Source organism: Rhipicephalus microplus, unplaced genomic scaffold (genome assembly GCF_043290135.1).
Source record: "Rhipicephalus microplus isolate Deutch F79 unplaced genomic scaffold, USDA_Rmic scaffold_1180, whole genome shotgun sequence".
In the NCBI taxonomy this organism is placed as follows: Eukaryota; Metazoa; Arthropoda; class Arachnida; order Ixodida; family Ixodidae; genus Rhipicephalus; species Rhipicephalus microplus.
The window spans coordinates 1-16,993 of NW_027465718.1; the positions used below are offsets into that span (position 1 = coordinate 1).

Consider the following 16,993-nt stretch of genomic DNA (forward strand, 5'->3'; position numbering starts at 1 on the left):
CGAAGGTGTCGTGCAGGACAAGAAGGCTCCATTGTTTTTGCAACGTACGCACTGCTTCCTCGCGGGGGAAGCGTGTTTACTTGACCAAGGAATCGTGGCGAAAGACTTAATTCTTTGTTATTGCGGGGTTTTTTGCTGCTGTTGTTGTTTCGATGCGAAAAGAGCCTGTAGCGAGATAGGAAGACGGGACGGCGGCCAACGTGGTCGTGCCGTTGTCTCGCCACTTTATTATGAAAGGCGATGCGGCGGCTGCAGCACGATCTCTTCTCGCGTAGCTCTAGCTATGCACGAGCTGCGCGAGAGGTGTGGCGCGGTGGCCAAGAAAATGATGGTGATAATGATCATGCGCTACAAGCCTGTAAGTGTCGTCTGGCAACCCCTGCATCTCCTGTCTTCTGTGCAGCGTTTTGCGTTGTTTTTGACTGCCTCGGTATGTCGGCCGCGTTTCCGAGGTTTGTGGCCGCCAGTGCGCGTTTCTATTGCGTCGTCGCACGCCGTCGCTGTGGTTGTTATTGTCGCGAGGAACTGCCAATCGGAGAGGTCGCGCTAAGAGACCGTGTAATCAAGCGGAGCGTATCATTCTGCCGCTGCCGACTTCGAACAAGCCATGCAGTACTGCGCACCCTCTTAACGACCCAAAAGTCGCTTGTTGGATCCTTGCCCCGGCGGTCTCATTTCGATGGAGGCGAAATGGTAGATGCCCGTGTCACTGTTCGATGTCACTGCGAGTTAAACTCCTGATGGCCAGAATTTAGGGAGCCTTTGACTATGGCGTCTCTCATAATTATAGTGGTTTGGAGACGTGGAACCCCTGTTGTTATTATTATTATTATTATTATTATTATTATTATTATTATTATTATTATTATTATTATTATTATTATAATTATTATTATTATTACACCGTTTATCGCGTACAGCCGACCCGTTTGGTGAAACTGCAGTCTGGTACACTGTAAAAAATATCCGTGTTTTAACGTCGGAGCAGACCGTAGAAACTACAGAGTAACATCTGTTTCCTGAAAAATAGCGAGACTGGACGTTTAAAGCACAAACTGTGCTGCGGTTTATGGGAAACAGCAGGAGTTGCCGTAAAGCAGCAGTCGATGTTTCCGTTCTTTCGCTCCTTCCGTAAAACACCAGAAAAACGTATGTCTTCTGTACTTCAAGAACACGCTTCCGTGATTTGTGTGCACGGCGACATACTGGCTGAACTTTGACCATTCCCCCCGTTCGACAATGATACAGTGAACTAGAACAGAAAGTTAAGCGACAGCCATGGGCAATGCCTTGAGAGAGCTGTCGGCGACATACTGGCTGAACTTTGACCATTCCCCCCGTTCGACAATGATACAGTGAACTAGAACAGAAAATTAAGCGATAGCCATGGACAATGCCTTGAGAGAGCTATCGTGGCGGGTGGCTAACGTATACATACAGCGGCAACGCTGCAGTCGCCGACTAAGATGAGGCGTCCCACAGTGTGTAAGGAATGCGCAGATTCGCATTGTACGCTCATGGAAAGTCAGAAAACGAAGACGGAAAGTGTGATAACTGGGCAGGCTTTGATGAGGAAATTAAGCTTAGAGCAACATTGGGTTCGAAGATAGACTAAGAAATACGAGAGAATGAGGAAGAGAAACTGTTCATTAACTCACAATGGAGAAAAAGAGCTGCATGCAGGATCACTGGAAAGTGCCAGTATGGATACATATATATATTCGGAGAGGCGGAGAAGGATAGCAGCGGTAAAAAAGAAAAAGAGAACGTTTCAGAGTTTTTACCGATTAAGGAAGAGGATAATTACAGCATTATGATACTTCACCGCAAGGGAAGCTAAATTTACTATTAGTAGCGAAGTCGGGTTGCCATAAAAAGTTATAAAGCGAGACGATATGGTGGGCCAGCCTTCGTTAGTGTGGTCACACTGACGAAGGCTGGCCCATCAGCCGAAACATTTGTAATTAGTAAAGGTGTTTCGGCGTACGTCGTGCTTTTTCGCTTCCGATATATATATATATATATATATATATATATATATATATATATATATATATATATATATATATATATATATATATATATATATATATATATATATATATATATATATATATATATATATATATATATATATATATATATATATATATATATATATCGTCGAAAGGCGCTGCACTTCGTTTTCAATCTTGCAAGATTGAAAGCGAACAGGTACTTGTACTGCGTCTATGAGACTTTATTGACAAAAGATAGTGAAAAAAAAACATACCCGTCCAAGAATCCCTGCATATATGTGAATCTTGATGGTGTGCATAATAGTTTACGTTTTTTTTTTTTTCGTCACATCGTGAGAATGCACGACACACAGAAGAAGAGACAGTGTACATGTTCTCCTATTTTCGTTCCTTTTTTTTTTCGTGCTTGCAAGCCTTGACTTGTTTAGTGAGAGCAATCCTATAATCGTAGCTGCGTTGTATAGTTGGCACACCAATTAACACGCAGTCAATGAAACACAGTAATGAAGTGTATTTTAAAAGGGTGCGGTTTGCTGTTTCTTTGTATGAACTCGTTGTTTTCACGCTGTTTCGCACCGTCAAGCCTACCATGCAAGCTCAAGCCCAATAATAAAATTTGGAAGGCTCGGGGAAACGTTTGTTCTTTTTATGAATTCATGAGTCTACTCGGTGAACACCGACGGCGACTTCACTTCGTCACCGAAGAATTCATCGGTTGTTGAATGGTTCTCACTACCTGCGACGAGAACATCGATTCTTCAGAACTATTTCCCTTTACACCACTTTTCCTGAATAACCGATAAATTTTTTGCACCACCATAGCTCTTCCCAACCACAACAGGCCAAAAGAAAAAAAAATGCGTTGATGGTCACACAAAATAACACGACTGCTGCGGTGTGTCCGGCCATCACTGCCCAATAGAATGGGTGCAAGATAGCATCGGTGCATCGTGGTGTCGGCTAGAATACAAAAACAAATTGTAGGCAGGCGCTAAAGTAGTCAGTTTGCCCCAAAGGGAGCGTCGCGAGTTCGATTAAAAGCCGCACCACCCGCCGGTGCCGTTTCAGCTGAGCGCCTCCCTTCGTAGCCTAAGAGGGCGCTACGAGCGTCGTGTACATCAGTCACGGCTGCATCTGCTCCCACAAAAACGCCGGATTGCCCCGGAACTTCTCTTCCTGCCTCCAAGATTCCTGTGCGCAAGGTCAGTAAAGCTGCTAAGACTCTTTTGCAACCAAAATCTTCGGGACTTAAAGCACAGAAGCGAAAAAAACCCCACAACGAGGACGCGCCCGGGGTACGTTCAAGGCTAGGCCTAACAAAGCACCCGCGCCGACCCAACACTGGCGCGGGCGCAACGCCGGCTACTAGTGACCCCAATGCCGAAGTGCCCATGATGCTGTCCGCGTTCGACATGGACACCACACCACCTTTGAGTGCAACAGACAAAGCACACGTGTTTTCCATGCCTGCACCGCTTGCAAGTCATACGTTCATTACTACAAAAATAGGTGTAGGAGACGACAGGGGCAGGAACTATCACTTGGCTGTGTGTAAACTTATTTTGCCATATTTGGCGGAATCTGAGTGACAGCCGTGAGGTACGATTGGTGCTCGCATTTTGCATGCAGGTTGTGTTGCATCTTGTTATTGATTTACGTGCTCAGGACCAAGTAGTGCTAGCAGTTCATTTGTTTGGTTCCTCACTTGTCAAGTTTTTTGGCGCACTCTTCACTTGTTCAGCTCAGTGGTCTCTGGCACCCTACGTGGTCAAGGCAGGCGGCTATTGTCAGAGCTCTCTCACCTTCCTGCGAAGTCCATCACCTGGCACACATCACAATCAGGTAGGCATTTATTTCACCGTTATCGATCATTACCTATCTTATAAACAGTTATAAGGTGCACTCGCATGCCACAGCTCATACGAGCTAGGCATGTAACATGTCTGTCGCTATTATAAGGTGAATAATGAAACACGTGTTTGCCATGCTTGCATCGCTCATACATACCTTATTACTAAATTAGGCACAGAAAACAGTAGGGGTAGCAACGGTAACATTACTGTGCGTAGGCATATTTCAGTGCATTTTGTGGATTTTTAGTGTCGGCTATGAGGTACGACCATAGTGCTCGCACGCTGTGTTGCACCTTTATTGAGTTGCGCATGCAGGAAGCAGTACAGTGAACAGTTTAATTCTTCGGAATTATATGAAGCATTGCTTGCACTCAGCAATAACGGCATTTTTCCTTTGTTAGTGTCACTTAATTGTATTATTGTGGTGAAGCCTGCTGTTGAGTTGCATCTTTGTAGTTTGAGGATGTCACAGGTCTGTTTGTGCACGCACTCATTAGTGATCTCCTCGGTGCCCATGCACATGGCTGTTATAAGGTGCACTTGTAAGCCGGATCAGCAGGAGTCTGCTGTCACGTACACACCAGGCGTGTACGTGTCTTTGTCGTCTTATCGAGCGCAGACAAAGCACTCGTGTTTTCCATGCCTGCATCGCTTGCAAGTCATACGTCCATTACTACAAAAATAGGTGTAGGAGACGACAGGGGCAGCAACTGTCACTTGGCTGTGTGTAAACTTATTTTGCCGTACTTGGCGGAATTTGAGTGACAGCCGTGAGGTACGATTGGTGCTCGCATTTTGCATGCAGGTTGTGTTGCATCTTGTTATTGATTTACGTGCTCAGGACCAAGTAGTGCTAGCAGTTCATTTGTTTGGTTCCTCACTTGTCAAGTTTTTTGGCGCACTCTTCACTTGTTCAGCTCAGTGGTCTCTGGCACCCTACGTGGTCAAGGCAGGCGGCTATTGTCAGAGCTCTCTCACCTTCCTGCGAAGTCCATCACCTGGCACACATCACAATCAGGTAGGCATTTATTTCACCGTTATCGATCATTACCTATCTTATAAACAGTTATAAGGTGCACTCGCATGCCACAGCTCATACGAGCTAGGCATGTAACATGTCTGTCGCTATTATAAGGTGAATAATGAAACACGTGTTTGCCATGCTTGCATCGCTCATACATACCTTATTACTAAATTAGGCACAGAAAACAGTAGGGGTAGCAACGGTAACATTACTGTGCGTAGGCATATTTCAGTGCATTTTGTGGATTTTTAGTGTCGGCTATGAGGTACGACCATAGTGCTCGCACGCTGTGTTGCACCTTTATTGAGTTGCGCATGCAGGAAGCAGTACAGTGAACAGTTTAATTCTTCGGAATTATATGAAGCATTGCTTGCACTCAGCAATAACGGCATTTTTCCTTTGTTAGTGTCACTTAATTGTATTATTGTGGTGAAGCCTGCTGTTGAGTTGCATCTTTGTAGTTTGAGGATGTCACAGGTCAGTTTGTGCACGCACTCATTAGTGATCTCCTCGGTGCCCATGCACATGGCTGTTATAAGGTGCACTTGTAAGCCGGATCAGCAGGAGTCTGCTGTCACGTACACACCAGGCGTGTACGTGTCTTTGTCGTCTTATCGAGCGCAGACAAAGCACTCGTGTTTTCCATGCCTGCATCGCTTGCAAGTCATACGTCCATTACTACAAAAATAGGTGTAGGAGACGACAGGGGCAGCAACTGTCACTTGGCTGTGTGTAAACTTATTTTGCCGTACTTGGCGGAATTTGAGTGACAGCCGTGAGGTACGATTGGCGCTCGCATTTCGCATGCATGTTCTGTTGTGTCTATTGATTTGCGTGCTCAGCAGTTCATTTCTTTGGAATTGCACGACACATTGCTTACACCCGACAACATTGCGAATTTGCACGTCACTTAGCCATACTACTGCTTAACTGCAGCTAATCCAGCATGGGAGTCCTTGTGTGTACCCAAGAAGTTGGTGTATGGCAACAGAATCAAGCGATCGCATATGCGAAGTTTTGGGTGCCCTATCTTGAAGCCACCCATTTCCATCTCTTGCGCGTACTACTGGCAGGCTACGGTGCAATTCATACTTGGTATCAACTGTTTGATTAGTCAATATATCACAAAAAGCTTTAAGTAATTGTTTAAAGTAATTATGTTTCAAGCTAAAATTTTAAAGTAATTGTATTCAATATTGGACCTGGCTGCACTTGAGAGGCTGAAGCTGCTTTCACATATGTGCAAGATATGAACATCTGTTGTCAACATTAGCGATATAATGGATAGCATTACTTAAGTTGTGAACATGTGTAATGTTGGAGCATATGCTAAGCTCACTTTTGACTGCACATTCAGGAATAGCCTTTTAAGAGACCCAAGTTGCGCAAGTATGGGTGCAGTTTTCTGTAGAATTTGTGCAGTTAATGTTACAGTCTCCGTCATTATTTCTTTTCCTTGCGCCGCCTGCTTCAACTTAGTTTAAACATTTGTAGCAGGTCAAGAATATTTATATTCACTGTGCTCTTATATAGAGGACTGCTTAAAAAGCATTGGCTAATGTTCATATGAAATTGAACATAACCTGACATGCTAACCAGATATTGGAATGATTCTACTATTGTAGACTGTAAGGTATTATTACCATTGTAGCAGTGTTTTTATTATAAAATTGGGCGGTCTGAAAAAGTGCACAAGCCAGTGAATGTAATTTAGCAAAATAAGTGCTCTACCTTCATTGCAGCCATAACATCAATGAAGAATGCCCACTTGCCGGCATTGCGCACAGACATTTTCAACATTGACCGACTACTTCGAGCACTACCACTATCACAGCAGTGTGTTGGGCGGTGCCCTTTGCCCTTGTGAGCCTTGTGGAGCTTTGTTTAAAAACTATCAGAGCCTAAGAAGTCACGTCTTCAGACATCACAAGAAGCGATGCAGCAAACAGACTGATGATGCGTTTGTCTGCTCTGTGTTGTCATGCGGGGCGAGTGTGCCTACTCGCACGGAGCTTCTTGGTCACATAGCTGCCCATCTGGAGAGTGGAATTGATGCTGTTATGTGTCCTTTTGTGGGTTGTGGTAGTGTGCTGAGGTCAGCAGGTTCCTTCAGAACACATGTTTCAAGGTATCACCGGGGCAAAACTGCAACACAGTGCACGGAAGTACCTGAAATTGAATCCAGTTCAGATCAAGAGCACAGTAGCACACCCCCTGCTGATGTTGGAGATAACTGTGAAAGGGAGTCTGGTTGTGACAGCGATTTGCCGCTGAACCCCTTTTTTTTTTTATAGTGATGTCATAATCGTGGAGTGCACGCCATTTTCCTGCTCATATGCTTTGGTGTTTACAAAAACAAAAGGAGCCTTTTTTATTTTGCAAACAAAATCTGTTGCAATCAATGCTCTATCTCGTCCACTTCTTTTTTTCTTGTCTATGTGGTTTACGTCCCTACCTTTCTTCAGCCTGAACCTACTAGCCAACAACATGTTCTAGTAAGCTGGTGCAGTAGTTTCAGGGTGGTATTCCCCACCAGTCTGTTTTTTGTCTTCTTTTTTTGGCGTGTCACAGCTGTTGCACTCAATTGTAGGGTGGTAATATAGTTCTACATTTCAATCAGTTTTCACTTTAATATCTCTACAGATGAATTCATCTATTATCAAGTAACTGTTATTTACTTTGATTTTTGGAATAATTGCAGGAAATCTTCCAGGAGAGGATGGCGGCCTGTGCGCCTGCATTATTTCAGATGATGGAGGAGGCGCCGACGAAACATACTATGGAACTGGTGGTGCGCGTGAGAGACGAAGGACAAAGAGAAAAAGCAGTCCAGGTAGCTGTGCTACCATTCCTCTGCGCGCATTTTAAGGAAGACAAGAACTACCTTTACCAAGTATTTGAAGTAAGTTTCACTTTGTTGCATTATGTTAGTACAAAACTGGACAGTAACATCTTTTCAGAAAGTGATGTATTGGTTTGTTGAGAACAGCTTTAGGTTCTAGATTTTATAGAATACAGTCGATCCCGGGTATATCAAACTATGATATATCGAATTATTGGCTATATCAAAAAGTTGAGAGATCCCCTTGAATTTCCCATGCAAAAATACGGGACTGCTGTACACATCTATCGAACTCACGCACAGCAGAACATCCGCTAAATTGAACTCTGAGCCACGCTAAAGCCCACAAATTGCATTTTTCCTAACAAATAATGATCATTTATAGCCACAATTCGACAAGTTCCGATCCCTTTTCGCGTGCAAGTGACTAAAAGGGGGTGCTGAAAAGTGAAACATTGAAACTCCATCTTGCTGATCTAGCTCGTTGCACAGCACTTGTGAGTGCACCGGTATGCTTGATGTGCGATCTGCAGGTTTTAACGTGGGGGCATGGTGATGACCGAGGGCACCAAAACGAAGTGGAATGACTTAAGGAAGTTTAGTGATCTCATTGCGATGTTCGCATTCAATCGTGTATGATGGCATGTGGGACTGAAAAGCGTGGCCTTCGAGATGTGCAACTTCATGAGGTATTTTGGTGCTTCCGGTTTTAGAACGCTCATTTCGGAGGCTACGCTTTTTTCTAGCTTTCCGCACCAAAGCAACAGCTGTCGGTTACAAAATGACAAAGCCACAAGTGACATCGCTATCACCAACATGCTGACGGTGGGAGCTTGCTCGTTTGTGGGCAGCATCGCCTTTTGTGGCTTGTGGACCTGTGTACTTCTCGCCTCGTTACTGATAAATCATCATTTGGAAGTCGGCGCTACACATTGATACGCTCGTAGCGATAAAAATCATGGCTGGTGCTAGGAGCGACCTCAAGTAAAGCACAGTCGTGAACTGTTTCTTTGCGGGCTTTGTGCCAGGTGACGACTTTGAGTGCGTCATGACTGCTGTCAAGGGCGTACAATGCCTCAGTAAATTCTATGCCTTGTTAGTGTTTTCGGGCACCATCTCGGACAGCGAGCGGCTTCATTGGAGCAGAAGACGACGTCGCTGGTTCTGACTGCATGGATGCCGAGATGATGCCCAATGTTGACGGTGCCGTGGAATTATTGCTTTCGCCACCAACGCTCTACGGAGCTTACATTGGCATTCAGTGCCACTCAGCGCTGTTGTGGCCGAATGAGCTGAATTTGCTTACTTGGAAGGGTCCAGTGATATTGAGGACAACTGAAACTTGGTGGCACGCAAAAAGAGAGAAAAGTTTACAGACTATTTTCAAGTGAAATGAAGTGCGATAACTTGCAAAAGTAGATGTTCAGGCCTTGTTCTTTATCATATTGTGAGAGAATCATTCTTTAAGTGCTTGTTAGGATTTCAAAAAACTGTTTTTAGGTCTGAGATGCTCTAATTTATGCCTTAAATACACATATTTTGTGTTTCGACTCATCGATATATTGAACTACATATATCGCGATCCCCTTCGAGTTCAATATATCTGGGATCGACTGAATGCTGTGCAGGTTTTTAGCACAAAACAATAGCTTTTTCAGTTGAATTTTGTGAAAAAAGCTGCTTTTGTATAAAGGAAAATTAAACTTTGACTGCTGAAATCAGTTTTCTTCTAATTTCACAATTTCTGAACTTTGAGCAGACTTAACTTTTTTACACTTCTTAATCGATGTATTTTCTTCCCATAAAGAACAAGTGCAATGCTACCGTATGAGAATTTAGTGACCGCTGCAGCAAAATTTTTTGACAGAACAAATATGCTAAACATCCAAAAATACCTAATTCATGAATTGCTGGACACAAGTTAAAAGGAGGATAGTGTAGCTTTGCATATCTTTTGCCTTTGTGCTTCATTTTAAGGTAATTTTGGTGGCTTTGTACAGCAGCATTATTCATTAAAATTACACCGGAACACGCGCTTTGTCACAAGTATCAGCATTTGAAGATAGTGTAAAAAAAAGGCAATTTTCAATTTTTTTGTGGAACTTACTTTGGTTATCCGCATTGTGTCGTAGTCACAAAAATGTTCTGAAAAAAAAAATACACTGCCCTTGAGCCAACAGTTAGTGCGGGCAGGTGCCATTGTTTCATCAGAGCCACTAGGATAGGGAGTGAAGTCCCCAAGCATCCGACTATAAAGTTCACAGAGTGAATGAGAAGGAACGTAGCGCTGTGAAAAGTGAGACTTCATGCAACAAAAACTGTGTTGGGGCATGGTGCACGCATGGTGAACCACAGTGCACAAACTTGGTTTACTAGCCTTTTTCAGGCTCAATGGGAAAAAAAGTGTTTGTGTGCAATCAGAGTGCTCCACATGCACAAAGCATTAGTTTTTTGCAATGCACTGCAGAACAATGTTTCTCGTCACTTTGGCTGTAGTGCCTCATTACGACGCAGTGAGGAGGGCACTAAGAATGGGAATAGGCCAGAGTTGTTGCAAGATGTTGCTCACTTTGTCCCTTGCTGTCGCACATGCAAAATAATTTTAAGCAATACTATCACCACTAACATTGATATATTGACCTGCAATCATTCAGAGTTGTCTATGATGTTGCTGTAATCCAAAGAGAAAAATGAATCAAAATGTGAGCAGGTTTTTTTGCGTGCTCGCTATCCATTCTACTTTGCTCTAAAATTGTTCCAAGTTTCAAGGCTCCTAGGTAGGTAATTTGTACTTGGTGCACACAGCCTGCAATAGACCAGGAACCATGGTGGAAAACGGAATTGCAGGGATCGCATCTCTGATTTATATATTGGAATGGCCGCAACTGTACATATCTCTTTGTGCTTTTGTGTACATGGGATATTTTTGCTCATCCAGGAGGGAACAAGCATCACTGAAAAGCTTGCCGAGTTGCCATCAACGCCTACAATCATTGCACTGGGTGAGTTCCCTTGTCGATATCATTATGTGTTGATTGTTGTGCGAGGAGGTCAAGTAAATTGATGACATTTTACAACATGAGTGTGAGCCTAACTCCAGCTACAAGGTGCAGTAGATACTTATACACTTAAATAACAGATGTTGTCGGAGGAGAAGAGTGGAAGATGAGGGCAGACCTGCAACTGGGTTTTATTCAGTACACTCATGCAGGGAACCTGCGTTCATTCTGATAGTCTGAGTGAAGTATCACAGACACAATCATTGCTTTTGTTCATTAGGAAAAAAGCCTAGGCAAGCTCAAGTGCCATTGGGTCACAACTGCATCTCAATTCTTGTCTTTGCCAGTAAAGTCTGCCATGGTTTACTAAAAGTAAACAATTCGTATGCATTTAAGTTGGGCAGGTGAGAACCTTGTCTGGTCTTTATCAAGGGCTGGTGTTCCCTACATCATTCATTTATACATTGACCTGTATGACCAATGTTAACATTCCTCCATGTCTGAGTGACTTCGTTATCCTACTTGACGAGCGCACGTCGAACTCAGTGGGGTGGCACTTAGTGCAATCTTGCACACCTCATAGAGGCAATGCGGGGTCTTAGCATTTACCTTGAACGGCACAGAAGAGTAACCTTCACCCACAAACTAGCTCACCAGACAAAATGCTGTGCTTTAATATTAACCCAACTTTAACATCAGATCATACATTCTGAACATATTTACCACGAGCATGTGAAGACTTATTTTATGATTGTGCGTATTCGAAGACTGAAAAAGGCCATTGCACATTTTTTCAAAGGAAGCCTTGGAAAAATTTTGGGAGCGTACAAACCACTAGTAGGGTGTGTAAAATTGCACTAAGTGCCACACCTTTTAGTTTGTTAGTTGCTTATCAAACCAGGAGGAATGTTTACATCAATCAAACAGGCCAATATATATATGAACGGCGCAGGGAACACAAGTTGTTGATTCCTGACAAGGGTCTTATCTGCCTCTGACTTCAGTGAAAGTCCATTGATTACTTGTCAGAAACTATGACAGCCATTACTGGCAAGAATGAAATTCGGAGATGCAGCCTTGACCAATTGGCTCCTAAGCTTGCTGAGGTCTTCTTTTTTTTTTTCAGGAGGAAAATGATTGGGCCAGCGTATTTGGCTCAGATTGTACAAGAATTAATGCAAGTCTATGATGCATAGATGAGGAATTTGCAGACTGTAGCGTGTAACCATACGTGTTCTAAATGAAGCCCATTGACGAGTCTGTACCCATCCTTGTGCTCTTCTCATATGTTTCATTTGAACCACACCTTGATAACCTTAAAGGGCTCCAACACGAAAAAGGGCAGCAGGTGCGAAGGTGGCCAGAAGTCTCGCACAAGTGTGCACACAAAGATAATGAAGTTGGCCCAGAAGCTGCGTTTCAATCAGTGAAAGTGTGAGCATGAATCATACACATTTTCTGATGATATCCGGTTATTAGAGCTGAATATTATCTTGATTGTGGCTTTGCATTTTCAATTTAATTTGTTTGTAAGTATTATGAGCCTGGCGTTTTCTTTTTTTTTGTCCTTCGGAGTGTAGTCAAAATATACTGCTATTATTTCACAAGAGCCAGCACATGAAAATGCACTCTCAATTGAGATTTCTATATACTGTGAATTGTGCCAAGGACATATAGTATGTTGTGAAAAGAGAAAAATGGAAGGTTTGGCCTTAATTTTATCCTAGTTATCAATCTCACTGATGCTTCGTTAAAGAACCCCAGGTGGTCGAAATTTCCGGAGCCCTCCACTACAGCGTTTCTCATAACCATATGTGGTTTTAGGACATTAAACCCCATATATCTATCTAATCTCACTGATGCTTATGTTAAACAGGGTTTGGAAATTCATTCATCTAAACCAAGGGCATACACAGAACTTTTTAGGGGGAGGGGGCCCTTTTTGATCTGAACCAGAGGTCTGGGCAGGCAAATGGTAATTTTGCGCTAAGTATTTCATGGAGAAAAAAGTTTGGGGGGAAGGAGGGGAGAGGCACGGGCCCGGTGTGCCACCGCCTGGCTACGAATAAGTGTAGTGTATATTCACATGATGTTTCTTAGTTCAGGTCAAGCTCTTTCAGTTTTTTTACAGGATCCTCAACCCCCCCCCCCCTCCCACCTCAGCATAGTGAAAAAAAACATTCTGTGATCAATAAACAGTGCTTAAAAAATTTCACTAAAGCTGCTGCTTGGGCGAGTTGGTTCATGATTAAAATATGTGCCGTCTTTTTTTGCGCTGGTAAATCTATATTAAGAAAGTTCAGCCATAATTTGTAGCTATATGTGGCACATAGAGCTTAACAGCAGAATGCAAAGTTGAAAATCAGTATAGGTATTCACCCGTGCATTCTGCTATACAATAGCAACAAATATTTCTGAAAATGTAACTGCTCATTCTGAGCATGATCAGAGCCAGTGGGAAACTTCTCAGGAGCGCCGGGCAGGCCCTATACATCCTGTGCATTTTTGCTGATTTTAGGTAGTTTTCTCAGTGACTAAAAGGGATATTCATATAATCCATACATCATTTTCTTCCAAACTTTTTGCTCTTTTAACTTCATAATATAGAATTTTTGTGAATTTTTTACCACTAGAGCTTGACTTTTGAGTTAATTGGCATCTATGAAAATTTGTAACACAATAACGGTAAAGTGCATAGCTTCTATTTTGCTTCAGTAGCTGTATACAAAAAAAATAATCAACTGGTTATCTTAAAATACATGGGAAATAATGGTAGCTAAGTAATAAAAAACTGTTTTGAGATATGGAATAAAGTTCAAAAACAGGTGAAAAGTGATCGCACTGTCAGAAACACTGTTCAATTATTTTGTTTAGTAGTTACAAGCTTGGTAATCACTGCCAAAGTCAATTTTTCGCCGTGGAGCCTCTCGCAATGCTTGTCTTGTTTTTTTTTTTTTGTGAGATGTCATTCAGCTCTATCTGCAACGTATCGTCAAGTGTGGTCAACGATTTCCAGCAAATTCATTGTAGTTTGGCCAAGCTTCAATCCTATCTCAGAATAGAGGCTCGTGTGATACTACCATTATTAAATGCAAAAAAAATATTCAATGTCGCCATTTCTAGGACTCTCACCCTAAACAAAGAAAGGAAAGATTCTGTGACTCAATTCCCATTAACTCAACACTTACACTGAGTCGTTCTCACACATTGTTATTCAGTTGCATCAGAAATATTAGTCCATGTCCATTAGAGCATACCCGTTGTCCCCATGTATATACGTGATTCACCTTGAAAGATGCTGAAAAGGCTGGGAGGTTTAACAATAAAGAGCTTGCTGGTTCAGCACCTCAGTACGTCACAGGGATTTATTCACATTAACAAGAAAACTGTACGGGCTTCAACGAAATTTACACTTCCTCAGAACCTTCTTTACCCCCAGCATCTAAGGTTATCGACAAGCACGGCAAATGCAAGGTGTAATGATGCTAGGAGCTGAAAGTGTTCCAACCTATGTATTCTGAAGGCGGATTGTGAATACAAAGGTGCACAGTGTCTTCGGACTGCTTTAGAAGTTACCCGACAATCTTCTATACACAGCTGACTCTAGACAAGCATTTTGACTTTTGTACGTCAGAAAATTAGGCCGTAAGCATAGAGCGAATGCAAGGGGCTTGCACTAGAGTGTGTTTTCACTGGCTACTTCCTTTTGGAAAAACTGGTTTTGAGCCACCAAAAATGCTGTTTATGAAAAGCACGAATGTGGATGCACAAAGGGACACCCCTCCCCAAATTGCAAAGAAAACAAAGCGATTTTTTTTTTCACATTTTGCTCTACCACGTGCCCCTACTTTTTGTATCAAGGGCCATATACATACACAGAGAAGGCATTATAAAGTGTGTGTAAGTTGCTTCTTGCATTCATTTGATCACTTGTTTTTCACATTCTTTTCAGGCATAAACATGCTGAAGTGATGAAGAATGGTGATGTAGCAAGCTACAGCACATGTATTATATGTAAATAAATTCATCTGTGTTTTGTTAATGTTGCATTATTATTTATATGGTATGCAGCAGCAGGGGTGGTTTACACACACACAGTACATAAAGACTGCATTAGTGTAGGTTGAAACAGTACATAAAATTGGACATAAAACTCAATCATGAGAATCTACAGGCAGCCACATAAACATTCCATTCCATCCCGTAAAACATCGGCTTTTCGACAGTACTGGTCAACAAAAGCTTGTGTTAGTTTTTCACAAATTAAGTTACTACCAAAACTAAGTTTATTTTATGCTCAGTGAAACAACTCTTTCCTTCAAGGCAAAGAAACTACACAAAACCTTAGTCAAGCACAGAAAAGCCATTAAACGAAACCAGGTGTTTTACTGAAGCTTCTGTTTTCATTAATAATAACGGAATAATTTACAGCCAGACTGCTCTACAGCGATCTCCGTTTATTCCTCCTCTAAATACAGCAAATTCTGTATTCCTACAAACAGAGTCATGATGTGTTTGAGATAACAGATTTGCTGTGTTTGGGATAACAGATTTGCTGTGTTTGGAATAACAGATCTGCTGTGTTTGGAATAACAGATTTGCTGTGTTTGGGTTAACAGATTTGCTGTGTTTGGGTTGACAGATTTGCTGTGTTTGGGTTGACAGATTTGCTGTGTTTGGGTTAACAGATTTGCTGTGTTTGAAATAACAGATCTGCTGTGTTCAGGAATACAGATATGATGTGAAAGAGAATACGGAAAAATGTATAACAGAGACTTCGTGATACGGAGCCTGCTGTTACTCATTTACAGAATGCCTCCGGCAACGATTTACCAGCAGCTTTTGCTGTGTACCGAGACATTTTTTTTTACAGTGTAGCAGTGCTGACACGATTTTCAAGCAATCCGATAAGAACGTTTCTTGTTTCCATGGTTTGCGCTATAACAACGCTCTCCACACGTCGCACACCGACAACACGATATTATTTCCGTATGAATGCGTATGTGTTGTAGTGGTGAACTAGATAGGCAATCACCAGTGGCACCATCTCCTGGTGAGAAGAGCGAGCGGTGGGCACGAGCTGGGGACGCTGAGCTGTTCGAGTATTTCTTTCTGTGCCGGCTATCTATCTCTGTGCCGACTACCAGGCGCCGTTGATAAACCCGCTTGCAAAGTGGGCGATGTGCTGGGTCGTTAAATTTGGAACTTCGACGCCCGAAGCTGCCCGCTGCATCAAACGTGCCTGATCAGATATTGTATAGTGGTGAACTATAGCTAGACAATCACCAGTGGGACCATCTCCTGGTGAGAAGCGCCAGCGGTGGGCACGATCTGGGGACGTTGAGCTGTTCGAGTATTTCTCATCTGTACGGGCTGTCTTCCTACTACCAGGCGTCGTTACTAAACCCCCTTGCGGTACTTACAAGTATTAGTTTACTTTAGTTCAAAACTTTTTGTCGCGCAGAATCTGCAAGTCAACCTCTTCGCTGTAGAAATTATCAAGACGAGTCTACACAGCCTACCGGGTTTTCGAAATCTGCGTCCGGCATGCGGTCTATATCGCAGAAATCTCTCGCGGAATATACGGCCATTCAACTATAGTCGTTCTTTGTGTTAAACACGTGCGACCGATAGTGAACTGACAGCTGTTGCTAGTTAGTCGTCACTTGGGGGTCTTCCCGTGACGTCAGACTTGTGTTGACATGCCACTGCGTTGCCGCTGCCTCGATGTTGTTTTAAGGTAGCGCTATTAAAATTATATTTGGTGCATTTCAAACACTCCGAAGGTTCTCGACACCCGTGTTTTTATAACAGCCCGAGACTGCTTAAAACTCGCGTCAGTACTCCTTAAGATATAAAAATCATTTATACTCCTACAACACTTATGAGAGAAAACTCTGACGCTATAGTGTCTTTGGAGCTGCAACGCAGAGTGTTTCAGCCAACGTGGGAATGATGGGTATAACGCGGATTTGCATAGTCTCCGTTCTTTTGGGCTCCGTTCGGATTCTCAAGGCCTGAAGTAGCCTGGCCGCAAGACAAAGTTCAGCAAAAGTTAAGCATGTCTGTTGATATGTAACGTCGCCCATACAGTCGGACGAACACAGGAAGTAAAGAAGCGCAAACGTTCGCACTTCTTTACTTCCTGTGTCCGTCCGATTGTATGCGCAACGTTGCATAACACAGACATGCACCAACTTGCCCAGCAAGAAGTTCTTAAAAGTTTAGCAGCTGCGCCGCCACGCTGGTCTAGTAGC

General features: G+C 42.8%; 1 protein-coding gene across 1 annotated transcript; it reads left to right on the forward strand.

The window, feature by feature from the left end:
• Window positions 1-283: 283 nt before the first annotated feature.
• On the forward strand, window positions 284-15,059 carry LOC142796141 (uncharacterized). Its single transcript, XM_075886235.1, has 7 exons — window positions 284-358; window positions 3,087-3,220; window positions 3,760-3,860; window positions 4,789-4,889; window positions 7,597-7,797; window positions 10,676-10,739; window positions 14,689-15,059. The coding sequence occupies exons 1-7, from the start codon at window positions 284-286 to the stop codon at window positions 14,706-14,708; spliced, it is 696 nt and encodes a 231-aa protein (XP_075742350.1). The 3' UTR covers window positions 14,709-15,059.
• The last annotated feature ends 1,934 nt before the right edge of the window (window positions 15,060-16,993 follow it).